Source organism: Anguilla anguilla, chromosome 9 (genome assembly GCF_013347855.1).
Source record: "Anguilla anguilla isolate fAngAng1 chromosome 9, fAngAng1.pri, whole genome shotgun sequence".
Classification (NCBI taxonomy): Eukaryota; Metazoa; Chordata; class Actinopteri; order Anguilliformes; family Anguillidae; genus Anguilla; species Anguilla anguilla.
The window spans coordinates 7,072,446-7,090,648 of NC_049209.1; the positions used below are offsets into that span (position 1 = coordinate 7,072,446).

General features: G+C 45.8%; 1 protein-coding gene across 1 annotated transcript; it reads right to left on the reverse strand.

Annotated features, from left to right (window-relative positions):
* Positions 1 to 1,939: 1,939 nt before the first annotated feature.
* On the reverse strand, positions 1,940 to 16,539 carry LOC118235681 (WD repeat and SOCS box-containing protein 1-like). The gene is made up of 9 exons (XM_035433295.1): positions 16,162 to 16,539; positions 14,869 to 15,037; positions 12,889 to 13,166; positions 12,021 to 12,152; positions 9,974 to 10,074; positions 5,170 to 5,342; positions 4,940 to 5,053; positions 4,282 to 4,389; positions 1,940 to 3,769 (listed from the first exon to the last, which is right to left on the reverse strand). The coding sequence occupies exons 1-9, from the start codon at positions 16,199 to 16,201 to the stop codon at positions 3,607 to 3,609; spliced, it is 1,278 nt and encodes a 425-aa protein (XP_035289186.1). The 5' UTR covers positions 16,202 to 16,539; the 3' UTR covers positions 1,940 to 3,606.
* Between the last annotated feature and the right edge of the window lie 1,664 nt (positions 16,540 to 18,203).

Genomic DNA, 18,203 nt, shown 5'->3' on the forward strand with positions numbered 1-18,203 from the left:
AATGTAATGTAATGTAATATATCCAACAACCAGAGATCCCAACCTCTATTGGCAAGCACCTTGCTCTCCAGCCACCTTGTTGGCACTCACTGACCACTCCCTCATACCTGGCGTTTCCTCTCAAAGGCCTCCTCCATGCAATCTTCACAAGAGATTTTACCAAGAGAACGATGTCTAGTCATAAGGTGGTGGTGTGTGCTGAGGGAATTTTTTGGGCTGCTCCATCATCCTAATTCCTCTTGTTTCCCGAGTTCTTTAGTTATTGTCCAAAAAAAAGTCTTTATTTGAACTTACCAGGTCTCTGGAGTTCCTCTGCTTAAGTTCTCCAGTGTGACAGCAAACCACATGAATCCACGCCTTGAGTCAACGGTGCAGGCTGCTGGTGTTGGTGTGGTGGGGGGGAACATTTTCTTGGCACACATCAGGTCCCTTAATACCAATAGAACATCATTTGAAGGCCACACCATACCTAAACACTGCTGCTGACCATATATCCCCCTTTATGGTCACAGTCTACCCTTTTACAAATGGGTACTGCCAGAAGGATATTTTGCCATGTCGTTATAGTTTCAATATAGCAACTCCTTAGCAACCATTTAACAGTGAATTGCAGCTTCCAAATTCATGGTTGAGATATTAATGGGGGTAATTTATCTCTAAGAACAAAACGTGAAACCCTCTTAGGTTTACATTAACCAGACCTTGTTTACCCCAATGCCTCTTGGGGAAAAAAAAAAGCACTGGAAATCTGCTGAGGGAACCCATGGCTCAAAAATGCAATCTCACTTCTGAGTTTTAGGATTACAAACTGTATCACTATTGAATAGGATTGATTGGAACCACGTTTCCCTTCTAGTTATTATACATTTTTGTGACTTATTACTCTGCTTGTGATCAGTGGGGAGTAACAGGAAGTAGAAACAATTGTAGGAAGATGAGAGACTCATTTGAACAGAAATGCCATCTTTAAATTCTTGAAGAGATTCAATTGGTTCTTGTAATGTTATTTTTTTTTTGCATTTTTCATCAACCATGAGGAATTTGTTACATTTAGGTGAAAAAACAATGCTGGCACAGTTCCACTTTGACATACAACAACCCATGTATGAGAATTCAAAACCGCAAGTAGTCCTGTTATCTTATGTCAATTTATAAATGCAAACATGTACACACACTGTATCAAGCCTGATAATCTTCTGTTAAATTGAAGATTAATTTTCACACTTGGATCCAAGTGGCAGACTATATTTGCACTAAGGCAGGGTAAACATGCACAGAATGCTTCTTCGGAATATTTTTCAGGAAATGAGCTGGAAAACAAACTCAACTTACCTTAGCTTTTTACAATCTTTATATTTGATACCCAAACACTGCTTCTCGTACTTACAACAAATTTAAAAATAAAAAAATTGTACAAGCTATTAGGAAGCAGCATTTTCGTTTGTTGATTCAAGCAATATGCAGTTCAACACAGACCCCCATTTGAGCTTGAACCCATGAGTCCGACTCATGACTATGACTGGGCAGACCTGACTGACAGACCAGACTTAAGGAGAACATAGAATTCTTTGTGACATCCGTGATTTTGTTCAAGGCCAAACTATTCTCAGGAACTGTTCCCCGCCTCCCAACCAAAAATGAGTTCTACCACAACACTTGAGTGACAAAAAGCCGAAGCAAGGAGACAGTCACCCCAAAACAAAGCAAATTCTTGATTTTGGACAAGTGTTTCCAACTGAGACTACAATGTGGAAATGTACCACGAAACACCCACAGCCTTGGCAGTGCTACAGCTGGCTTCAGACCAAATCGGAGGAAATTCTTTCTGCTAGACTAAACACGATTGCAGCAGACAGTCATATGAATGATCTGCCCCATTAGTTTAGTTTCTAGAACATTCTGCCAGGAGTATCTGTGTAATGTTCCACAAAAACAACAGTTCTGTTTAGCATTTACATTTTATTGCTTGCATCACCCTGAGCAACGATACAAGAGGAATAAGGGCAACAAATGCAGTGGAAAACGTGCCTTGATCTTTGAGCACACATACTGTTCCAATCACATACGGCAACATTTTCAAACATTCTGGTGCATCAAAAACAAACCTGTCAGCGAAACGCATGTACAAAAAACGAAATATACAAGACATACAATACCAGAAACATTATGAATGATGCACAAAATGCCTCCCATTCACAGGAAAGCCCACGTGTTGTACTGTTTGTAACTTCAGGTTCTGATTGTAGTGATTTAGGTACTATTCTTGTGCTCTCTTGCTCGTCACAACACCAGAGTTACCCACCAGAAAATAAAATACTTATCAGAAATACACCAGAGTACTCGCCAATTAGGCTTCCCAATGTATAACCACCTTCAGACCTACACACGCCGTATCTTTCTCAAACATGACAAGACCGTTCATGCATTCATATACCCAGCTCGGTGATGTGGTGATGACATACAAATGTGCATGTGTCTAGTAGTACAGCATAAGAACAACAGCATTTATACTGGAAAAAGCTGTGTCGAGAGTACAAATGAATATTTGGTCTTGCTTTAGTGAATGCAGGGGTAAATTTGGGGGGGGGGGGGGGAATCACCATTTTTATAAATTAAAAAGAAAATGATTCTGATGCCACATTATCATCATTAGTGTGCAGCTCTTGTGCAGGTGAAGGACAGGGCTGCGGTGTCTTTCCCAGTCACAGTAAACAGCATGTTTCTAAGGGACACCATGACAGGTCAGGTCACTTCAGTAAAGAACATACCACTCATTTACCTCATCTTTCATTGGAAATGCTCAACAATATGCACAAAAAAAAGCTATTTACAAATATGTATAGACAATGGATACAAAAAGAAAAAAAAAAACTAGCAATATGTTCAAACAAATGATATATTAGCAGAATAGTCTTCACAGATTTCTGTACAGGTAAAAAAAAAAAAAAAAAGCATACATACAGACTGCAAAAATACCAGCTTGGCCCCATCTCAGGGCTGAGAATGTAGATTCACTGGAATGCAGCGATTCAGAGACTAAAATCAGCTCTGTGTTCAGAGCAGCTGAGCCGGAGGAGCCAGCTGTAAGTGTCACGTGCTACTGTACATTTCAAAGGCACTCAAGACGGGAGCGTGGATCTGAGCCTGTAAGCATGCTGGGAATGTGCGAGCACGCGTACGCGTAAGAGAACACACCCGCACACATCCAGACCCCTCGCCTCTGTGATTGGGTAAAAGGGTCCTCCGCTACAGCGCTGGGGTTTTGTATTCAAGTTTATGTCTCCAGCTGCCGCCTGCTGCAGTTGTACACACACACACACACACGCCGGTCTGTACGCTTGCGATTCGGTGTTCAAACTGTCGCTTCGGTTACCGTAGCAGAGCACTTTACCTCCACGTAGCTGACTGACCCCTGGATCTGAAACCACTAATCACCAGCTTTGGGGGGGGGATTAAAAAAAGGCTGATTGAAAATGCTGAGGTTGCGCTGCATAAAAATAACGTTAATAACAATGAATTAATACAAATGTGACCTCACAGAAATACAATATGGCTCTGAACACTAGGCGAGGCTTCCCCTCGTCTTCCGGCGGGAGGGAAGCGCGGTCACATGACCCGGTAGGTCAGGTAGTCCGCCATGGGCAGCGGGATGGGCAGGGCGCGCACCCGCTGGGTGGGCATGACCCGCCGCACGGCCATGCGGCACAGGTGCTGCAGGCTGGAGACGCTGCGCGGCGACGCCCACAGGCTCACGCTGCCGTCGCGCGCCCTGAGGGGGGAGAAGAGCGGGGAGGGGGAGGAGGAGGGGAAGAGCGGGGAGGGGGGGGGGAAGAGCGGGGGGGAGGAGAAGGAGCAGGAGGAGAGAAGAGCTGGTCAGAATCGGAGAGAGACACACACGAAGACAGAACCCGGAGTGTTGTGGACCTCCAGGGCACGCCCCCATACTTGACCCACTTGTTTTTTGGTGAGAGCTTGTGTAACTCGAGTTGGAACTGGAAATGTTCGGGCAGACGCCGGAGGCCTGGGTGTAACTAACACAGCGCAGAGGCCCCGTGTTTGAACAGAGGGGCGTGGAAAACCTGCCTTCAAAAACAACTAGTGTCATGGGCGGGTGCCAGATCTGCTGGAGCGTAGTACGGTGCGGTTGTTGTGATGACCCCTATTGTGATAAGTTCTCTGTGTCTGAAATTCAGCGTCTGTGTGCTGGAGAGTGGGGGCCGTGTGGGTGGAAGGTGGGGTGCACACAGCGCTGAGCTGCTGGGATGTAATCGGAGGGCTCACCCTGCAGCCAGCACGGTTCCGTCGGTGGAGAAGGCGCAGCACAGGCCGCTGGACAGGGGGGCCACGGCCTGGGGGGCCTTCTCCTCCAGGCTCCAGATACGCATCAACCTGCGCACACAGATTCCACACAGCTTCAGGGAGAGCGCAGGGCAGCACACTGCACAGGCCTGCTCACAACACACTGCACAGGCCTGCTCACTACACACAGCACAGGCCTGCCCACAGCACAGGCTTGCTTACTACACACCGCACAGGCTTGCTCACTGCACACTGCACAGGCCTGTTCATTACACAGTGTGCTGTGCCAAATATTTTAATTCTGCAGTGTTTGTTGAGGTTAAAAAGTTCCCAAAGGCACTGTAGGCCAACCAACCAGGAGGGCTGGAGCTGAATGCACAACACTGACGTGCAGGCGTCATGTGAAAGGCATGCGACCATCCCACACACAAGCCTGAGGACACGTCAGCACGTGAATGTGTGTATACACACACACACACACACACACACACACACACGCTAACTCCTGAGCTCTAAAAAACACTCCCTTTCACAGGTTGCATTGCTCGGTGAGCTTAACCCTCTCAGGTCAAAGCGTGCACACACACACACACACACACACACACACCCCAAACAGAAGGGAGCCTTCCCCCGCCCTCACCTGTCGTCCGCCACGCTGGCGACGTGGAGCCCGTCCTGACAGAAGGCCACGGAGCGCACCCAGCGGTCGTTGGCGCCCCCCGCGAAAATGGGCGAGGGGGGAGGGAACAGGTGCCTGTGGGGGGGAGAGCGGCTCGTTTTTAGACGGACTGAATCACGTGCTCCCGGCCCCGCCCCGCCCCGCCCCGTCCCGCCCAGGACGACGACCGTAACCACGGCATGGCCCCTCACCCGAACTCCCTGAGCACGGTGCCCAGGTGGGGGTCCCACACGATGACGCGGGTGTCGTAGGACGCCGTGGCCAGCAGGGCCCCGTCGGGGGAGAACTCGCAGGACACCACGTCGTTGTGGTGACCGTCCAGCTTGCGGATCAGGGTGTACTTATCCATGTCCCACAGACACACCTGCAAAGAAGAGCAGCCATGTTAAAGCCCACAGAGCCACCACCTCCAAAACACATCCTCAATGAACAGGCTACTCATTTACCTCTAAAACCTGTTAGTATCAACAGAACTAATAATTACTATAGAATTTAAATAGAATTACACAAGGATTATATGCTTAGTGTCATTTTAAAGGATTAAGCACTGTGAACTATTTAAAAAAAAATGCAGTACATGCCAGGGACATATCAGTGCTACGTTAAAAACATTAATACTGAAAATTACACAGTGTTTCTCTTAGCAAGTTAGGCATTTAGGCCTTCCAAACGGGCCGTTCGACAGACAAAAAACTACAAATTAAATACTACAGGTAAAATGCATGGTGATTACAAAACAGTTCTAGTGTCTTTCTACGAATGACTACGGTAAAAAAAAATAAGAAAGTATTTACAAACAAGTAGCAACTTAGCAAAGGTAACATATTGTTACTCCACTGGCTTCCCCTTTCAGAGCTTTAGCTCAGTTGTGAAAACAATAGGCTTGGCGCACCGGCGGAAGCCTACAAAGACACTGCAAGAGAAGAGAACATTTGATGGCCAAAGGGTACACGCCTTTGGCACATACACACACACACACAAACACACACACACACACACACATTTGCAAACAAGTGACAAACTGCAGTTCAACAATTATCTGGCTTACTTCATTTAGATCAATCGCTCTAGCACAATGCACTCCCAATGCAGAACACGTTCACGCACGCACACAAACTGCCATTTAAAAAGTACAATTACTCAATTCTGAAACAGAGGAGGCTCAAGGAAGGGTACTGGAGTGTTAGTCAAATGCATTGGTGAGAACATGGTTAAATGTTTACTCCTGTGGTTGGAATTACTGGAAATAACCAGAACACCATTTCAGTTTTTCATGAACCTGTAATTCTGGCGAGAAGCTCGTTTGGTACTTTCTTCACCCTCGGATATACTTTAAATGTGGCTTTTGATCGTTTCATCAAAGCGGATACAAATTACTGTTCCACTCGCAAAAATGTATTTTTCCCACCAGACAATTTGCCAAAAATCCTGAGACCACATTAATTTATAAAGATTATTTCTCGCTGTAATAAGTTTAAATACTGCACTTGAGAAACAAAAGAAAAGGTGCTCATCTTAGCTAAAGCTTTCTCTAAGAGTTTGTGTAAATGTGATGTGAAACTACAACCAAATATTACCCAACTGCCTTGTCATCAACTTTGAGCAGAAAAAAAATTTCCCCTTTTCAAAATTTGCTCATTGTAAGCTCAGCGGCCGGTAAAACAGGAAATATTACACAATAAAAAAAAAAAAGAAATTCAGTAAATTTCAACTCAAAGTTGAGGACAAAGCCCGTGGAAATTTGACTGAACTTTCTGCTCTTGGTCTAAAACGCAGACTGAAAAGAAAGGACTCCCAGCCTGAGCCAACCGCCTGCATCTCGGCCCCACAGCCTGTGTCTGTCCGTCCGTCAGTGTGTCTGTTTGTCTGTCTGTCTGTAGAGCGACCTGCTGCAGGCTGCTCTCCTTTAGACACACCGTTCAGAGGGCGGGGCAGCACACCCCTCCAGTGGCCTGGTGCCAAACGGCAGCAGCCTCATGACAAAGAGCCGATTGTTCTGGCCAAGCCGCTTGTCTGTGTGAACTTCCAGTTCAGCGCTGAGGAAGACACCGCATTCTGGATCTGTTTTTAATAACCGCTCCGTCCCAAGAACTGAATCTCAATTAAAGGAAAAATTCACCACCAAATATTATTTATGACTATGCAAACACCCATAGCTCTATACGTGTGGCGCCTGGTGCCAACCCTGCTGGAGAGCCACAGTGTTCTACAGCCCCAGGGTAATGCCTGGGCTCTATAAGAGAATGTTCCTCAGAAGAATTACTCATGTCATGTCATGTTTGAGATTATATTTGCGATTTGCCTTACGGTGTGTGTGTGCGTGAGTACTCAGCATATCAACACGATCGTCCTATATTTACACATTCATCCTGAAAGACCATGCCCGCAGCCATATCTGTGTTTCCTTTGCCTCTCACTCCCATAGTTGACTGCAAAGTCTTTATTTTGCTCAAGCGATGTTGGTATAACTCTTCATGGGAATTTTATCACAATGCCAATAGGAATACCAGAATTTCCCAGCCGGGCAGAAATGCAACCAGATTCAATTTAAAGCTTATGAAAACAAATGAAGCTACATCTGGTATATATTACTGATACAATAACGAACTGCAACAACTTCATGTAACAAACAGGGTGAATTTTTCCTTTAAATGACATTAGGCGTTCAAATAACTGGGAACAGGAAGTTCGAGAACTATCAACAAACGGATCCCTTTTACACAGTTTTGAGTTGGCTTGTTTTTAACAAATTCTTGCCCTCCTTCCATTTTCCATGGAATTCAATTGCAGACAGAAATTCAAGCAACTGGCTAAGGAACAAAGAGCCCTTTCATTCTACAAAAAAAAAAAACAAACTAATGAACTCAACTGGCTATCTAGGACATCTTCACAAAACAAAAACGAAGACCTAGTGACCAAACAGGCCAAGATGTCAACCCTGGTACTGGATTTTGGAAACACCACCATTTTTTTCCCATAGGGCTAGTTTCCTTTCCAGTCTAACTATGTTTAAGGAAGTACTGACTAATATAGGTACAAACTAACAAGGATTTGGGGTAGGGTGCAACAGTTAACAAAAAAAAAAAAAAAAAAAAAGAGTATTACTGCCATTCATCTCTTTTACTCATGCACTTTGTATGGAGGAAAAAAAAAAAAGTAATTGCCACAGCAGAGGGAGACAGACACGGAGCAGCACCTACGTACTGGAACCCTCTGTGGTCAGGAGCAAGGAGCTCCCGGGCCCCGGCGTTCCGCACCGGCTGCTCAATGTCAGCGCGGCGCTCCCCTCAATACCAACCACACACAGAGCTGCCACCACCTGTGACAGGGGAGAGCAAGACACTTATGGACAAGCACAGCCTAGCCTAGCCTAGCCTAGCCTAGCACAACACGAGCGCTGGCGGCACCCAGTCTACCTGCACATACAGACAGACGGCCTCTTAAGGGACAGGGCTGTGCCGCTAGGCCACATTATAGCCTCAAATTAACCACCAGGCTGGCCTGCTTTACTCCAACGGCTTCTCCAAACTTTTTTTATTTTTTTATTTTATTTTTATAAATTTAGCACCCAATGTGGGGTTCAACGATGACCAATTCCCACCCTAATTTGGAACGGCCAACCGTCTGCAACTGTGGCCGTGTTTTCTCGTGCCCGAACCCCCGCTGCCGATCTGGGAGAGTGCAGGCGTCCGCAGGCGGTCCTCCTGCGGAACACGCGACGTCGCCGCCAGAGCTGCTTCTTTTCACACCACAGGCTACGACAGCCGAGCTCGCACAGAGTGGAGTCAGAGGAGGACCTTTCACATGCGGCTTTGACGTGCAACCTGCGGGGCGCCCGATTGGGCAGCGGGGGTCGCTAAGGTAGCGATGAAACGCAGACCCCTGCAATTGCCAATTGTGCATCGCCCTATGGAGCTACCGACCGTAGTCGGCACTGGCACGGTCTGGATTTGATGCGAGACCGTGGGGCTCATCCTTGCACCAGAGTGTGGTGCCTTAACCGAATGAGCCACCCAGCAGTCCCCCCTACAATATTTTTGCCTTTCTATTTCAAAACATTTGAATGGGAAGCAGGTTGGGAATGGGATAGTGCTATATACTGTAACATGGACCCTGTAAACACATTTCTGCAAGCTTTCTTAATCCAGTTCACCTCTCGGTACAATTCATGGAATGCTTTCTTTTTTATGCATCCCCCCTTTCTCCCCAATTTGGAATGCCCAATTACATTTACCAGCGCCCACTTGCACCTCTGCCGTGCATTCGGGAGAGCCGAGCGTGCACAAGCAAGAGCTCTCCATCGAAGCCGACGGGTATCGGCAGCCGCTTCTCACCACACCCACGTTCAGGCTGGCACAGACGTGAGTCAGAGGAAGACACATCACGTGCACCACCACAGGCTGGTACGCAACGAGACACCGCTGTCTCAGGCAGCTGAAACCCCCTCACCCCTACAGCCAACAGCACAGCGTTCTGCACGGCTGCAGGCCACAGGCGGCGCTGGCAGGGGCCGGATTTCACACCAGGCCGTGGGGGACCATCCTCGCTCTGGAACAGAGCTTTAACAGGATGAGCCACCCAGCAGCCTCATGGACTGATTTCACTGATGCTGAAGAGATGAGAATCGGCATCAAAGTGAGCATGAAAAGGGGGAGGGGGGGATCTGGACCCATATTCTGGTCATGTTCCAGGTAACATAAAAACATGAAAACCTTTGGTAACGAGAACAAGCCATTCAGACCATCAACTCTGGCCATTTTGCTATAAACATTTACAACACACAAGCAGAGCAATTCATTTCACAGAAACTTTCACAAAAAAAATACAAAGAGCCCAAAAAAATAAAAAATAAAAAATAAAAAAAAATAAAGAACACGCTAAGGAAAGCTAAGGAAATGCACTGTGGTACTCAGCAGAAACAATTCATTGGCATATGACTGACAGTCACTTGTGTGGGAGGGACAGGGAGGGCGGGAGGGAACCAGGCAGACTTACCGCTTTACCGGCGCCCACAGAGCACAGCACCGAGGAGTCGGGGGAGAAGGCGCAGCAGTTCACCGGCTTCTGGTGGCCCCTCAGCACCTTCACCATGTTCCCTGCAGGGGAGCAGCCAGCACACATCACCACACGCGAGGAGGAAGAGGAGGAGGAGGAGGAGGCCACGCTGGCTCTGCCATGCCCAGTTCAGACCAAAGATTTGCGACACGACCAGCCAGCCGCAACCGGCGACGCTTTGCAACGTTCTAAAACTGGCCGACTGCGATCAGACAACCTGCATCAGCTGCAGTGGCGAGCGCCGGCATCAGACGTTCTGAGACGAGGGGTTCACACCGCTGCAACTCCTCTCAGCACGCTAAACGGTTTTGCTGCGTCGCGAATCTTTGGTCTGAACTAGGCTTAAAGGAGTACCATGGTGGTTGAACGTGACACTTCCCAGTTGTCTTCAGGCAACAACAAAACAAATGTGCATAATTTTTTTATTCTTCAGTCAGTTCAATGCACTTTAAAACGTATTTTTCTAAGCCTAAATTTCCCACTATAAAAATTCACCCGAACCATCTGGGCGTGGTAATGAGAACTGTCAGTTAGCTATGATTGACAGACCGTTCCCCGTTACCATAGCTACCCCCATGATACGCGCTCTCTTTGGGAGACTGAATTTTCACAAGCTAGCTAGCTTAGTAGGGCTAGTATATCAAGTATCGATAGATAGCTAAGGTAAGGACGTTGACTTATATCCAATTATAATTTTTGCTATCTAGCTAGCCAAGTTAAGATAAAAGCACAACTATAACGTCCTCATAAAAGCAAACTAGCAAGCTAACGTTATCGATAACATTGCCTTATGAACGCAAACCTCCTAGCTAACTAACGTTAGCTAGCTAGCTAAATGAATATAACCATAAATAATCTAAAGGCACTCTAATATAAGTGAACCTAAGGTTAGTTAAATATTTGCATTGTCTGAACAGCAGGACGGTGTGTCCTGTCAGATTTCTTTATGGGGCGTGGAAATGGGAGTGGTTACTGTATTCGTGACGTAGAAAAATGACAACTTTCTCAACCGGTTGAAAATAGGACGATGAATTTAAAACGCATATTTCTCAAAAAATACAGAACGGACATATTTAATACTTTTCTCATTGTGTTTCTTCAATGCCTCTTGTGCAAATAGCACATAAACCCGAGAAAGTGTGAAAATCACCATGGTACTCCTTTAAGACTGCACCTTAAAAAAAAACTGTCCAGGTTTTTAAATCCTTCAAAGCCCAGTGGTGGTTTTTAGCAGCAGTTTTTACAAGTAGGAGTGGGTGAAATACCGCAGCAATGATTATCAAATGTTTTCTAGGTGTAAAATTCTTTTGTCTTTTTTTTCTTTTCTTTTCCCTTTAATCATACCAGCTGCGGTGGTAAACATCACAACTTCAGAGGACATGTGAAATGCTTCTGGAGAAACAACACCTCTGATATCTACTGGGTGTTGACGAGGCAGCCAATCAGCAGCAAGGCCTTGCAGCTTCCCATGTGACTGACAGAAACACACCGCATGATCACAGGGAAGCTGCGCGAAATCGCTGCCAACGGCCGTCTTATCAACACAACAGATACCAGCAGTGCGGCTTCTTATTTATTACTGGAAGTATTACACGTGACCTCAGAAGTACAGTTGTTTACTACTGCAGCTGGCCATGATCGTTCTTGAGCTTAAAAACCTACAGTAGGTTGCCACAGTAGGCTTAATGAGTTTTTATAGAAACCAGCAGATAATCATGCAGACATGATGCAATAGGTGGAAGACTGTGTGTGTGAGAGGGCAGAAAAGAAAAGAAGAAAAAAAAGCCTGTTCAACACACGTACTGTTCCCGAGTGGTGGAATGATTCATTTTACAGGAAACGGCTGGCAATATTTCACTTCGCAAACATGCAAAATACGTGCCGGAGATCCAGAGCAACCAAGGATAGCAGTGATTCGGGCCACCTGGTATGCAGCACTGTGAAACCCCACGCTGTCTGGGGGTGGGGGGTGGGGGTGGGGGCTCACCATCATCCTTCAGGTCCCACACACGCAGAGTTCTGTCCCGGGAGGCAGACACCAGCAGGAGGCTGCCGTCAGGGGCGAAAGACAGGTCTCGCACGACGTCCGTGTGGTCCAGCAAGTTCAGCAGCAGCTGACCTGTCAATCCAGAAAATAAAGCGACCCCCCAGTGTTAAAATACACCGGTCCCAAAGATGGCCGACGAACGCTTCAGAGTTCAAGACCACAGTAAGCTGCACTCGAGGAAGTGTGATTACATTTCCCACAAGAACGGGGCAAACACTGCCGGCCCTGCAGGGCCATACAAACATCTCGGAGGAATGTCGGGAGGGAAAGACTGCATTATTGTGATCCATGCCAGACAGTGGCAAAAAACGCAGATATCCCATTAATCTTCCTAAGAGGGGATCTGACGTTGCCTGCCGTTTGAATTACACTACCCAGAGATCCGGACATCAACAGGGATTAGCCAGAGGGCTCGCTGCCGTCCTTTGAAATGCAGAAGCTGCAATTTGCCTGACTAATCCAGAGTAAATCCCCATAATTTGTGGCACGAGACTTAAAGTACATCAAATACAGGTATCCCAGCAGTGCGGATGTTTACTTTCTAACAGGCCTCAACATCTCAGGAGTTCGCCCGCCCGTCCCCAAACCAGATCGCACCCGGGCCAACAGATCATTCCAGGCATGTCTCACCAAGTCACGATACATAAATAAAATGATTTTGGATAATAACACCACTGCTCCATTTTTGAGCTTTGACACCTTTAAAAGGACGGGTAGAGACTGGCCAGACTATACCCAGCCAAACTTGAAGAACTGAAGACCCCCCCCCCCCCCCCTCACAGCACCGTCCCGACAGAGCGCGACTCACCGGTGTAGACGTCCCAGATCTTGATGCGGCCGCTGCTGAGGCCCGTGGCGAGCAGCAGCTGGTCCCGGCCGAACTCGAAGCGGTGCCACTCCACGTTGACGCAGCGGCTGGTCTTCTCCGGCGCAGAAGAGCCGAAGGCCAGCCCCCACACCACGTCGCCGCAGTCGACGGCGCGCTCGCACGGCACGCTCTTCTCGGGCAGGAGGAGCCCGTCGCTGCCCTTGCGCGACCCCGGCCTGGACCTCACCCGGGTCGACTGGCTCACGTCTCCCGCGGAGCTGGGGCGAACAACGGGGATTTATGAGCCCGACGCGCCATTGCCTTCAAACAGTAAACCCAATCTGACCCTTGGAATCATTAGCCTTTTCAAAAGGCCAAATGAACTGAATAGGGCAAATAGCCAGGATATCACTACTAAAAATATAAACAGGCAGCCAGTGTTGGTAAATGAGTCAGTTGTAGTTCAATGTATCAAAATAATTACAGCAGTAAAGGCTCAAGACATAACAAGCAGTCTAAAGACTACAGTCATGGCAAGTAGCTATTAGCAGTTGACAAATCCCTTGGAATCCTGGCCATATTGATGATCGTCTGCTGTACCCTTCGGAGAACAAGTAAACTGGGAATAAGCTATGCTACCAATGGCACCAGACTTCTCCCAATCCATTCTAGCTCAAACTGGTAAGGCCGGTATGACGGCAATGATTTAGCCCAAACAGTCTGCCTTCTCTACGAAGACCAGGTAATTTCAGCATAACCTATTCTGCAAGACAGTTTGAGTTATCCCGTTTTTATCATTACAGCAGACCGTGTCAAATTTATATCACTGGATTGGCTGACCATTCACTTAATGGTTAAATAAATACCCTTGTATCGAGACTGTAAACATTTAGGATGTTTTTACTCTGTCTTCATGTCAGGTCAATGATTCTACAGATCATTTAGCTCCAGTTGAAGATTAACAGCACCTTAAAAGGCCCATAAAGTGTGTTCACATTAACAACAGAGACCTGAGGAATGTCTATTTAACCTTCACAGGGGCCGGAAAACGCCGAGCACAAGCCTCAGTAAAACATCAAAGGGCTTGCCACATGAGTCATTCAACGCGAAATAAACTAGGCTGTCGGGCCTGTTCCACAGAACCACCTCATTAACGTACACATTCCTTACCTATCTGTGAAGATTAAACGGAACCTAGAGCTCCAGATATCAAATAATTATTAAAAAATAAATAATCAATGATCTTCCAAAATGGCCAATTTGATCATTTTCAGATGTCTGTGTCTCAAGGGGGGTGGGGGGGGGGGGGGATGGATAAAAACCTCATTCCTTTTGTAAGATTGCATCGGCAACAAAATCAGTAATTCATACCTTAGAAACAAGTCATGTATGCAAAATAATGGTTATAAATGTATAGTGGCAATAAATCTTCAACAGAAGAAAATTACACGATAAAAATTCTGTATGCTGCCAGCTAGGTACGGCTATCCAACAACAATGCACAAAAGGACTAAGATTAAAATTCCCATGAAGAATGGTACTTCAGGACAAGCGCGAAGGGCTACTGCTTTCCAAACAGTGAGAGCATGCTCATTATGAGAAGCAACATTCAGCCTGTGACAATGGGCTTTTCTGCATACTGATCTGCACTGCAGGTGCCACTGCAATAACAGAGTAAGGGGAAACTTACCAGAACAGACAGTTCTGTACTGCCCACACAGCACTGAGATAAAATTCACTGGACAAATACACTCAAGTGAAGAATCAAACTGAATACCCTCTTTATTCTGGTACAAGCTAAAGCACATCTCAGAGCAGGAGTGCCCCAAGGATAGTGTTCTGGAGTATTAGCACAGGATTTGTGCAAGATGCATGCTGCTTCCTTCCAACTCCCGCAGGTCCTTATACACAATAGATAATTGGCAGGCAAATGAACACACAACGTTTTTGTCGTAAGGCGTAAACGGTCAGAAAACTCACAAGCTTTTCAGACATTTTGACCAAGGTATCAGCCTCACGATGCGGTGCCCTTGAGACCAAGCGAAGTAGGAACCATCTGGAGCAAAGGCCACAGTCCAAGTCTCCCGCCCAGACTTTTGGTCAAAAGCTGCAACTGGCGCTGGAAGTTCCCCTATTAACTTGGCCTTGCCTAAGGAAAAAAAATAGATCCATGGGTTATCTGAAAAGGCATGACTTGTTGGCTATAGTCAGACTTAAGCCACTGACAGACACTATCCGACAGAGAATCTATAAAATAAGTGTTTCATAAAACTAGTGACAAAGCTGACAGCTCGAAGCAAGCAAAACAGGACAGCAAGTCCACTTAAGTAGCCACTGTCTAAGGGGAAATTATTTTATGTGAACTGGCGTTAGTGAAAATTAGACTACAGTTAACATTAGTGACGGAACATAGAAAAGACCATGAGACAGACGGCGTTACGTGCCATGTCAACCGGATGTGATGGTTGCCTCCTGCCCCAGACACTCGGCTAGCAAACTAGCGCTAAATGATTTGGGTACAACGTAACGTCGTTTCACAAATTTAAGAAAGCATACTTCTAAAAAAAAAAAAACGACATAATCCAGCTCGCATGACCATTTTAATTAGTCTTATAATAACGACCAAAGAACGACAAATCGTCAAGCTAGCAAGCTATAGCCATTACTGTTCTGTACTGACGTTAATAAGCTAGCTTGGGCTAGCTAACATCGCAGATTCGTGGCAAGGCCGAGTGTAGTGTGGGGTGTTGGGTGGGGTGTGTGCGGCTGAGGAAAAATAAATTTAGCAGGACAACGTTAATTCGAAAGCCAGTCAACGTCGAGTTACTTTGCAATCTAGTCACACGAATTATGTGACGTTAACTAGAAATCACAATTACATTAAAAGCCACATATACAGGGCCTATCGAAAGGAAAAACATTAGCTAGTTGAGTGATAGTACGCACATTGCCATTGTTGTTTAGCGATTACGCGTAGCGCTAGCAAGCAACACCGTTTTCGTTCAAAAGGCGCAAATGGCCGAAAACATCTCTTCCCTAACACTACGTTGGTAGATAGGCAAGTAGCCTAACGTTAACCCACAACACAGTAACCGAGAAAATATCATCCGCAGAAGTGGATGCTTAGCTGCTCAGCTAACATGCTAGCTAGTATATCACCGACCGAGATGATTTGTAGCAAACTAGCCAACTACGCTAAGCTTAGGTTTTACAAGCAAAATTTTGTAGCATCCCGTCCCCACAAAAAACAAAAATCATTTTAGTTTTACTTACCTATTTCATTTTCGTTTACAAAATCTGGAAAGCTTGCCATCTAAATACAAACAACTTTCTTTAAAAAAAGCGAGCTAGTCTAGTAGTAAACAAGTAAAAATGTTCAAACAGAAACGAAAATGTTAGCTATCTAACTAAATGTTTGACGTGCGCAAATGAGTAAATACTCCTTCTTATATTAAATTACAAACGAATGTAAGATTAAATTTAATGTAGCTAACAATTCCAGAAATTTCCAGCGCTGGCAAGGGAACGCTAGTTTATCAGCTCCAACCCTTCAATAATCTTTGGTGTAGCCAGTAGACCGAGTGGTTAGCCAGCCAGATGGGAGTCTATCTAGCGACGTCACAGCTCTAACGCAATCCACTAGTTACCAAGGCGATTTCAGGGCTCTTCAGTTCGCGTCGACGCCTTTGAGAAGAAAAAGCAAAACAACATTTGTAGGGGGAGGGGAAGTGGGAGTGGGATTTCATGAATGTTCTGTGGTTTGTACGGTTTCGTGAATCGAATCTGTCAAACTAAAGTATATTCTGTGTTCAAAAGCAAAACACACATAGACTAGGTTAACCCTCACACATAGACTAACCCTATGGTTTATCCAGAATTTAATGTTAAAAGCCAGTCCGTGGTAAGAGAACGCGTGTAACGTAGAATTATTGTTTTCACACAAACGAATGAGTGCCAGGCGTTGCTTAACTCACAACCTAAGAAATGTAAATTGGGCAAATTGGCCAGGGCAGTACAATTTTATTTTTACTACTTTAATGGTACGGAAATTGCGAGCATCGTTGGGGGTGAATGGTTGTTGGTTGTTATATTATGTGACGTTATGTTATGCTAATTACCGATCACGAGGTCATTTTAGCACAATATTTCCGGCCAGTTTAACGTTACACTATAAACCTTGGACGAGCATTCTGGCAGCCATCCCTGCCACAATATGCATTGTGTATTCATATTTTATTTACACCAGTGCCGCCGAAAATAGAATTGTTATGCAGTACATTATATAAGAGACTTAGAAATGCTGTCATTATTCACATCCATTGCGCCTTTGAAATGTAATCTGAAACACAGGGCCATTGTGGGAAATAAATTTAGATGTACTAAAAAACACAAGCCCATTGTATGAGGAAATATATGTAGTTAGAGAGCACAGGCCCAGTGTATATGGGAAAGGAGTGTATCAATGAGCACCAGCTGTCTCCCCCCTAACGTATCATCCGGCTAGCAAAGGAAGAAAGATACAGGTGGACCAAGGTCGACCTAGGCAACAAAATGTGGGAAATAAATACAAATGTACTCAAAAAACACAAGCCCATTGTATGGGGAACCGGCAGCAGGGGAACGCTTCATACGAAATAGATACAATAAGAACAAACACGTAATACACACATAATTTCTGCCCTGCTGACTAAGCTGTATAAAGGCGCCTTTGTGAAACTAACGGAAGCTTCTGCCTTTTTTGGAAAATGTGTTATCAGAATATGTGACTTATGATAGAAGGGGGAGGGTGAGACAGGCGGGAGACGAGCACTAGGGAGGGGCTGGTAAACAATGGTGTCTGAGAATTGGGTGTCAGATAAAAATAATGATGTCAATAACATTACGTAATTAACAAAATTAAATGGGAAGTACTTGATTTAAGCTACACAACAGGAGGAGTTAGAAAATGGATATAAGAGGCAGTTGGCCCGAGGGGAGTGTGTGTGTGTGTGCGCGCACATGGTGTGTGTTTTGGGAATGCTTGGAGAATGATCTGATGTATTGTCTTTACTTATGAGTGATTGATAATTGTACTGAACTGCGCAGATCAGCCCGGGTTATTTTATGTAATCTTTGATTTACTAACAATAAACCCAGTTGCATCAGACTCTGAGAAGTGTGCATCTTTTGAAGAAGCATTCAACAGTGTGGAGGAGAGCGACCTCGGCGTTTCTGGCCCAGGCCGGGGCCCGCTTTCTCCCTCCCACACCATCCCTGATATAAACCAAGTATCGAATTCACATGTATAGGAGGGAGAAACTACCAACCAGAATGTA

What these genes read in the sequence shown, in the direction of transcription:
- LOC118235681 (XM_035433295.1), bottom strand. Translation starts at nt 16,201, where the DNA reads ATGGCAAGCTTTCCAGATTTTGTAAACGAAAATGAAATAG. An exon ending in GCCAGCGTGGCGGACGACAG is followed by an intron (nt 4,390 to 4,939) that starts GTGAGGGCGGGG and finishes CTGTGTGCGCAG; the next exon opens with GTTGATGCGTATCTGGAGCC. An exon ending in GGAACCGTGCTGGCTGCAGG is followed by an intron (nt 3,770 to 4,281) that starts GTGAGCCCTCCG and finishes CTCCCCCCTCAG; the next exon opens with GGCGCGCGACGGCAGCGTGA.